The sequence below is a fragment of the Carlito syrichta genome, unplaced genomic scaffold (assembly GCF_000164805.1).
Source record: "Carlito syrichta isolate Samal-C Ts95f unplaced genomic scaffold, Tarsius_syrichta-2.0.1 Scaffold307203, whole genome shotgun sequence".
Lineage (NCBI taxonomy): Eukaryota > Metazoa > Chordata > Mammalia > Primates > Tarsiidae > Carlito > Carlito syrichta.
In genome coordinates, this window is record NW_007251299.1 from 815,441 (window position 1) to 824,823 (window position 9,383).

At 47.9% G+C, this 9,383-nt stretch overlaps 1 protein-coding gene across 2 annotated transcripts in view; it reads right to left on the bottom strand.

Moving 5' to 3' along the window:
- Positions 1–4,625, bottom strand: part of HAUS6 (HAUS augmin like complex subunit 6) — a 42,256-nt gene extending 37,631 nt beyond the window's left edge. The window contains exons 1-3 of one of the 2 annotated variants that reach the window (XM_008064115.1): positions 4,256–4,625; positions 2,211–2,306; positions 731–809 (exon numbers count right to left, since the gene is read on the bottom strand). In XM_008064115.1, the coding sequence (XP_008062306.1) occupies positions 731–809; positions 2,211–2,306; positions 4,256–4,383 (303 nt within the window). In that variant the 5' untranslated portion in view covers positions 4,384–4,625. The remainder of the gene's footprint in view (positions 1–730; positions 810–2,210; positions 2,307–4,255) is intronic. The other variant, XM_008064116.2, reaches the window with a different exon arrangement.
- Between the last annotated feature and the right edge of the window lie 4,758 nt (positions 4,626–9,383).

Genomic DNA, 9,383 nt, shown 5'->3' on the forward strand with positions numbered 1-9,383 from the left:
CAACCAAAAAAAAAAAAAAAAAAAAAATTCACCTCTAAAAGATTAATAGTTTTTCTTCTAAAAAATTTCCAGCTAGGCATGGAGGCCAAGGTGAGAGGATTACCTGAGCTCAGGGGTTTGAGACCAACCTGGGCAACTTGGTGAGATCTCATCTCCACAATAAATCAAAAAACAATCCAGGCGTAGTAGCGCACACCTGTAGTTCCAGCTACTTGGAAGGCTGAGGCGGACGGATCGCCGGAGCCCAGCAGGTCGAAGCTGCAGTGGTGGCTGTTGAGCGTGCCATTGCACTCCAGCCTGGGCAACAGAGTAAGACTCCAACTCAATATAAAATAAAATAAAAAACAGGCTGGGCTCGGTGGCTCATCCTGTAATCCCAGCACTTTAGGAGGCCGAGGCGAGAGAAACGCCTGAGCCCGCGGGTTCGGGACCCGCCCAGGCAACTTGGTGAGACTTCATGTCTATAATAAATCAAAAACTAGCCGGGTATGGTAGCACATGCCTGTAGTTCCAGCTACTTGGAAGACTGACGCAGAAAGACCACCAGAGCCCAGCAGGTTGGGAGCCTGCCGCTGCACTCCAGCCTGGGCAACAGAGTGAGACTCCAACTCAGAAAAAAAAAAAAAAAATTTCCAGGCAACCTCCTTCAAGGAGGGAGCTTTTTTCTGTCTTCTCAATAAATCCTACTTTCAAGAAAAAAATTTCCATCTTCCAAAAGGAGAATACTTACAGAAATCCTTTTTAACCATTCGCAGCAATGTTTCCGGAATTCAGCATCACTTTTTTGGTCAAATGGAGGCCAACATAATCTTAAAAACAAAAGTAAAAATGTCAGAATTATGAACAAATATATTATTTTATAATATTTAAGTATAATAAAAATATTTTATTAAAATATTAAACTTATTTCATATACTAGAAATAGTAAAGCTAAATGAACCTAACATTCTTTATTACAACTAAAGATACATCAATCTGTGAGAAATTAAAATTTTTTCTTTATAAATACCTCAAAGGTTGGTCCAGTTTAATGCAAATAACTATAATAAATCAAAAAAACACTAAATGAGCCACTATTAAAAATTACTGGAAGCCCAAGGATTCAAGACCAGCCTAGGCAACTTGGTGAGACCTCATCTCTACAATAAATCACAAAAAAATTAGCCAGACATGGTGGCGGGAGCCTGTAGTTCCAGCTACTTGGAAGGCTGAGGCAGAAGGATCTCCGGAGCCCAGCAGGTCGAGGCTGCGGTGGCCAGGAGCGTGCCACTGTACTCTAGTCTGGGAGACAGAGTGAGACTCCAACTCAAACAAACAAAAAAAAAAAGAGGCCAGGTGCGGTAGCTCACACCTGTAATCCCAGCACTTTGGGAGGCTGAGGTGAGAGGATTGACTGAGCCCAGGGGTTTGAGAGCAGCCTGGGCAACTTAGCAAGATCTCATCTCCACAATTAATCAAAAAAAAAACAGCCAGGCATGGTAGTACGTGCCTGTAGTTCCAGCTACTTGGAAAGCCGAGGCGGAAGGATCACCTGAGTCCAGCAGGTTGAGGCTGTGGTGGCCGTGAGCATGCCACTGCTCTACAGCCTGGACGACAGAGTGAGACTCCAACTCAAAAAAATAAAAAATGAAAAAGAACATAAAGAATATTAGGAACTAATTTTATAAAATAAAAACTATACTATCTGTAAGCTACACAAATATTTTAAGAGCTGTACCAAAGAAAAATCACCTAGGTTTATAAAGGTTAACCAATAAATTTTTAAGACTCAAACCTGAATTTTGTAAAATCCATTCAAAACAACAGGTAAAGGTCAAGTTGAAATTACATTAACACAGCCAGGCTCGGTGGCTCAGCCTGTAATCCCGCGCCTTTGGGAGGCTGAGGTGAGTGGATTGCCTGAGCCCACGGGTTCGAGACCTGTGCAGGCGAGACCTCATCTCTACAACAGATCAAAAAATTAGCCGGGCGTGGTAGTGCGCGCCTGTAGTTCCAGCTACTTGGAAGGCTGAGGAGGCAGGATCGCCGGAGCCCCGCAGGTCGAGGCTGCGGTGGCTGGGAACGGCCACTGCACTCCAGTCTGAGTGACAGAATGAGACTCCAACTCAAAAAATAAAAATGAAAAAATAAGAAACTACATTAACACATAGTCCATTTTCAGATTTGCAAATAACTACTTAAGAAAAGAAAATGAAATCATGTTTCCTTACTTGAAAACTTCTTTGGTGAGAGACTGGTCCAGCGTTTGAAACAAAAAATAAGAAACTATATAAAAGGCATCACGGTTCTGCTTGTCAAACATGTTCCTAGTGGTTAAAAATGAAACAGAAGTCAGGGGGAAAAAAAGGAAAATGGTTAATAAACTAAACATCGAAAGCTGCATAAGAGACACAAATTAGTATTTTTCATTCTCCTCAAGAGGTCGAGGCAAATTAATTTTTCTCATTTATGTATAGTGTGTAACCAATTAAGAAAAACATACAAGTTTTTATTTACTGATGCTTTTTTTTTTTTTTTTTGAGTTGGAGCCTCACTCTGTCACCCAGACTGGAGTGCACTGGCCACTCCCAGTCACCGCAGCCTTGACCTGCTGGGCTCTGGCGATCCTTCCACCTCAACCTTCCAAGTAGCTGGAACTACAAGCGCATGCTACCACGCCCAGCTAATTTTTTGCTTTATTGTAAAGATGAGGTCTCGCCAAGTTGCCTAGGCAGGTCTCAAACCCGCGGGCTCAGGCAATCCACTCACCTCAGCCTCCAAAGGCACGGGATGATAGGCTGAGCCACCGAGCTCGGCTTATTTACTGATTCTTAAAACACAGATCCATGCCAGGCGTGGTGCCTCATGCCTACAATCCCAACACCTTGGGAGGCAGAGGCCAGAGGAATGCTTAAGCTCAGGAGTTCAATACCAGCCTGGGCAACAAAAGGAGACCTCTTCTCTACAAAAAAATCAAAAGATAAGCCAGCCGTCGTGGCAGGTGGAAGGATACCTGAGCCCAGGAGTTTGTGGCTGCAGTGAGCCATGACTGTGTTCCATGCTACTGTACTCCAACCTAGGCAACAGAGGGAGACCCTGACTCAAAAATAAAAATAAATACATAATTTTAAAAACAGATCCAATAGCAAAAGACTGGCAGAACTTGCTTAATTTTTTAAGCAAATTTGGTGCCACATTCAAACTTAAAGCATTTTAAAGGAGACATCGGTTTCGAGATGGTGGATCCTGCAGAGAAAGGGAACAATCATGTGCTGGTGAGAGGATGTGAAGCAGTACAGTCATTATGGAAAACCATATGGAAGATTCTCAAAAAACTAAACATGCAACTGCCATATGACCCAGCTACTCCACTATGGGGAATACATCCAAAAGGAAGGAAAGCTGTATAGGGAAGAGCTGTCTGCACGCTCATGTTTACTGCAGCACATTAAGCGTCCATCAACAGGTGAACAGATAAAGATAATATGGTATATACACAACAGAATATGACTCAACCATAAAAGGAGGGGTGGGCAGGGTGGCGCACGCCTATAATCCCAGCACTTTGGAAGGCCGAGGTGAGAGGACTGCCTGAGCCGGCGGGTTCGAGACCAGCCCGGGCAACTTGGTGAGACCTTGTCTCTACAATAAATCCAAAAACAAAAATTAGCCGGGTGTGGTGGCGCGCGCAGCCTGTGGTTCCAGCTACTTGGAAGGCTGAGGGGGGAGGATGGCCTGAGCCCAGGAGGTCGAGGCTGCGGTGGCCGTGAGCGTGCCACCGCACTCCAGCCTGGGCGACAGAGTGGGACTCCGACTCAAAAAAACAGAGAAAGGCCTCATCAGAACCTGGTGAATGCCACCCCACGGGTGGTCCGTTTTCGAAACGGACAACGCACTTCATACGTGGACAGCAGTAACGTCTCAAAAATAGTTAGCAAACAAAAACTCCACCCCGGCTCCAAGCCTGGACGGCAAGAGCTCCCAACACAGCTGGAAAAGGTCAACAGAGGAAAGGCAGAGGAGGAGAAAGGGCGTCTTCTGAGAGCTACCCACCCCGTGCAATGGCACGGTAGGGGAGACCAAGACACTTTGGGGATCTTTTGAAAGGAGAAACAGAGGCCGGAGCACTTGATGCCATCGGCCGTCGGCTGGCCACACCGCAACGCTCCACCGTGGATGAGCCCGCGGGCGCCGCCAAGGAAGGGCGGGTCGCCCCCGAGGCCTCCCCGCCCCCCGGCGCGGGCTTCCCCCTCCCCGCCGGCCCCGGCCTCCTTACACTCCGAGGTGCGTGTGCGACACGACCTTCCCGCAGGCGGCGGTGGCCGGGCCGGGGTCGAAGCCGAGCGCCTGCAGATACATCCAGAGGTGCTGCTTCTCGAAAGAGGGGGCGGAGGCCGAGCTCATCTTGGCGGCGGGCGCGGCGACGGCAGAGAAAGGGACACGCAGGCCCGGGCGGACTCCGAGGGCCCTCCGGACCCCTCCCTCCGCGCAGACGGAGGGCGCCGCCGCCCCTCCAAGACCCGCCGTCCGCTCCTCTCTCGCCCGGAGCTGCTTCGCCTCCCAGTCAAGTCTCGGGGAGACGGAGCCTCCCGCCGCGGCCGGACCACCGCCGCCCGAGCGGAGCCACCAACAAACCGAGACTCCCGCGCTTCAGGAAGAGCGGACTGCGCCTGCGCCGCCTGGCTTCCGAAGGAGGCGGGACTTCCTTGGAGGACTGTATCTCCCGCCAAGCAACGCGCCCGTTCCTCCGTCCCTTCCGGCTACGCCCAGCCGCGAAACTACAAGAGCCACCGGGCCTTGCGCGCCTTGCGGCTTGGCCTGCGCTTGCGCAGCCGCTCTTTTGCGGAGCCAGTGGGGGCTTTGTTTCGGAACTGGTGTTTGGCGCCCTTTTGCTCCTTTACGCTAGTTGTTTTGTCAGATAAAAACTGCAGGTGGTCGGGCGCGGTGGCTCACGCTTGTAATCCCAGCCCTTTGGGAGGTGGAGACGAGAGGATCACCTGGGTTCGAGACTAGCCTGGGCAACGTGGTGAGACCCACCCCCCCATCTCTACAACACATCAAAAACTTAGCCGGGCATGGTGGCGCGCGCCTGTAATTCCCGCTACTTGGAAGGCTGAGGCGGAAGGATCGCCGGAGCCCAGCAGGTCGAGGCTGCGGTCGCCGTGAGCGTGCCACTGCGCTCCAGCCTGGGCGACAGAGTAAGACTCCGACCAAAAAAAAAAGTGTAGTTGGAGTACTGTGGCTCGGGGTGTGGGAAAAGCACTGCTTCCATCCTCAGCTCTTCTCACCAGCTGCATCCAATCAAGTCACCTAACCTCTGAGCCTCAGTTCTCTCACGAGCACACATTTTCTTGGCCCTCAAATGCTGAGTGAGCCTTTCATCTTCCTGCTCTCACCGAAATCTTGCTCTCTTGCCCCCATGCAGCTTCCCCCTGCAGTCCTCTCAACTGATGGCTGTCTTCTCTTGCAAACTCCACGTACAACAGGGCCTGGAAGTGGGTTGGGTAACCTACTTATTGCTTATTGCCATCTCTGGCAATTAGTGCCTTCTGCCTCCCGAAAATCACACGGTGAAGTTTATACTGGCACCCATAACTCTTCACTGTGGAAGGCATCTAAAAGATCTCTGATTTGCTGGATCTCATTCTAAGATTTAGCACTGAATTTCTTCTCTCTCCAACATTGCCCCTGGGTTAATTTGGGGTAATTTCCACATCTTTATTTTTTTTTTCCTCTGAGACAGGGTCCACTGTGTCGCCCAGGCTGAAGTGCAATGGTGCAATTGTTGGCTCACTGTAGCCTCTAACTCCTGGGCTTAACTGATCCTTGTGCCTCAGCCTCCCGAGTAGCTGACTACAGGAGCACACCACCACACCCAGATAATTTTTTTTTTTTGTAGAAATGGGGTCTCAGTATGTTGCCCAAGTTGAATTTCAATGTTTCCGAGACGCCAGGGGTTCATTTGGGGCCCTGTTGCTCATGGCAGAAAGCCAACAAATATTGTAGGGGAAGAAACCTTTTTATTTGGATGATATACACCAAGGAGATTATCTCAAATCCGTCTCTCCATCCCACCAAAGCCAGGAGTTTATATAGTGGGGCAAGAATGTAGAAAATAGGAACTAGGGAGTGGTAAGGAAGAGCAGTTGGTAAACAGGAATTGAGGAGGGATAAGAAGAGTTGGCAAACAGGTGGGGTCCGGTATCTTATTATCTGGAGGCTGTGACCTGCTGGGATTCAGTTTCTCCATACTACAGGTCTGAGAATTGGTTTCCTGAGAAAGGAACTCAGATAAGACAAATGTAAGTTTCAAGCTTTAAGACCAGGCGTGTCAATTTCCATGTTTATTCCAAAAACTGTAACCATTAGTTCTATGGAGATATTGGACTGGTTTCAAATGTCCATGTAGGTGACCTTACCAATACCCTGGACTCTCAGTTCCTTGACCTCCTCTCCAATAACTTTGTCTTTTTTTTCTGAGTCGGTGTCTCACTCTGTTACCCAGGCTGGAGTGCAGTGGCACACTCAACAGCCACTGCAGCTTTGACCTGCTGGGCTCAGGCAATCCTTCCAAGTAGCCAGAACTACAGGTGTGCGCCACCACACTCAGCTAATTTTTTTTTTTTAGTTTTTATTGTAGAGATGAGGTCTCACCATGTTTCCCAGGCTGGTCTCAAACCCGCAGGCTCAGGCAATCCTCTCATCATCTCCGCCTCCCAAAGTGCTGGGATCACAGGCACGAACCACCGCGCCCAGCTAACCTTGTCTTTCATTCTACCTCAGCCACTCACTTACTTCCATGGTCCATAACCGTAGACTTTATCAATTACTGCCATCCCTCTATAATCTTAAATTCAGCCACCACCGCCTCACATTCTAGGTTAATCCCTTTAGATCTTCCAACAGTCCTTGAACCACCAGAACATCTAATTATTTTGTCTCTTCACTCTTAACTTCCTTCATATTATTATAATGATTAACTTGAACACATCATCAGCTCCCTGGCCCCTTAAAAATCTCTTTGCCAGATTTATCTGGCAAAACCCAAGTCCCTGTAAAAAATCAGTTTTTGGTCAGGCTTGGTGGCTCAGTCTGTAATTCCAGCACTTTGGGCGGCCGAGGTGAGTGGATTGCTTCAGCCCACAGGTTCGAGACCAGCCCAGGGAGACCTCATCTCTACAAAAAAAAAAAAAATAGCTGGGCGTGGTAGCATGCATCTGTAGTTCCAGCTACTCAGAAGGCTGAGGCGGAAGGATCGCCAGAGCCCAAAGGGTCAATGCTGGAGTGGCCGTAAGTGTGCCACTACACTCCAGCTTGGGAAACGGAGTGAGACTCAACTCACAAAAAAAAAATCAGTTCTCTGCCTACTCCACCCCTGCAGCTTAACAGCTAAACACAATCACTATGCCTGGTCTCACTCAAAATTCATGGCTCAAGTGAGTTCTTGGGCCTGGCACCCAAGCCCTGTTATTAAATCTCACTCTCCACACAATTATGTGTATCTTCTCTCCTTTAGACCTCCAATACCTTCTTTTCCCTCCTCAATGAAAGATGATCTTTTTCATTCTCAGTTAATAGATGCTTCCAGGAAAGATCTTCCATCAACAGTTTACCAACCTAGGCAGAGTCGAGAGGATTGCCTGAGCCCAGGGGTTTGAGACAAGCCTGGGCAACAAAGTGAGATCTTGTCTCTACAATAAATCACAAAATTAACCTGGCATGGTGGCAGACGCCTATAGTTCCAGCTATTTGGAAGGCTGAGGCTGAAGGATTCCTGAGCCCAGCAGGTAGAGGTTAAAGTAGCCCTGATTGTGCCACTGCACTTAAATTAAAAAAAAAAAAAAGAAACCACCAGTTTACCAACCTGCCCATATAGTTCTCCTTCTCTCGTGTTAATCTCAGTGAACCAAGGTATGCCTTCCTAAGGCCAGTCATTCTATTTATTCTAGGGATCACATTCTTTTTCCCCTACTCAAGGAGTTTGCTCCAGTATTTGTCCTCTACTTTCTTCTGCATTATCACTTCTTCCCATCAATGCTCTAATATCATCCATTATTTAACAAAATAAAAAATCCTTTAACCCCTGTTAACAAAAAACAAAAACAAAACAAAACCCAGAATGTATAAATTTAGCAAAGGCAAGGAGACTTTCTTTCTTTTTTTTTTTTTTTTTGAGCTGGAATCTCACTCTGTTGCCCAGACTGGAGTGCAGTGGCCGCTCCCAGCCACCGCAGCCTCGACCTGCTGGGCTCTGGCAATCCTTCCGCCTCAGCCTTCCAAGTAGCCAGAATTACTGGCATGCGCTACCACGCCCAGCTGATTTTTTTATTTATTGTAGAGATGAGGTCTTGCTGCCCAGGCGGGTTTCGAACCCGCGGGCTCAGGCAATCCACTCACCTCAGCCTCCCAAAGGCGCGGGATTACAGGCTGAGCCACCGAGCCCGGCTGGAGATTTTATTTCTTTTTTTTTTGAGCTGGAGTCTCACTCTGTCGCCCAGACTGGAGTGCAGTGCTAAAGGGTTACCAGCCTGCAGGGTGGCCAACCCTATAAGCCAAGAATCGGCCTCTGGCCAGACCAGAAACACTTGGAAGGTGGAGGTGTTGGGGGAGGAGTTTTAGGCCCAATTGGCTAAACATATTCAACAGGTTACAGGAGGAGCTATGAATATTCATGATGATGGTCCAGACACATGTACATTGGACAAACACGCACAAAACATACCACCCATGTTCACTCCAGGGTGGAGACTTAACATTTAAATGTATTACAACTACGCCCTATATGTCAAAGGTCTTTTCAGGGCTTGAAGGCACATTAAGCACACAGTCTCTGTAAACTGGCCAGGACTAGTCTGTGGTCAGGGGTCTATTTACCAGAAGAAAGTTACTGAAATCAGTCAATCAAAAGTTTATTCAATCAAAAGCTGTACATACTAACCACTGATAGAACAGGCACCAGGAGTCAGCATCTGTGACATTATAATTGTTTTCTTTTCTTTTCCCTTTTCTTTTTCTTTTTTTTCTTTTTTTTTGATTCAGAGTCTCACTCCATCATCCAGGCTGGAGTGCAGTGGCATGCTCACGGCCACCCCAGAGTCGACCCACTGGGCTCTGGCAATCAGCCGGAACTACAGGCAAACGCTACCATGCCCGGCTAATTTTTGATTTTCTTTTTTTTTAATTGTAGAGACAAGGTCTCGCCAAGTTGTCCGGGCCAGTCTCGAACCCGTGGGCTCAGGCGATCCTCTTGGCTCAGCCTCCCAAAGTGCTGAGATGACATAATTGCTTACCTACAGGCCAGTGCTTGTTTAGCTGCTAGAGAAAAACAAAAACAAAAACAAAAAACCTTGTGGCAGTTAGAACATAGTTTATTCTTTTTTTTTTTTTTTTGAGTTGGAGTCCCA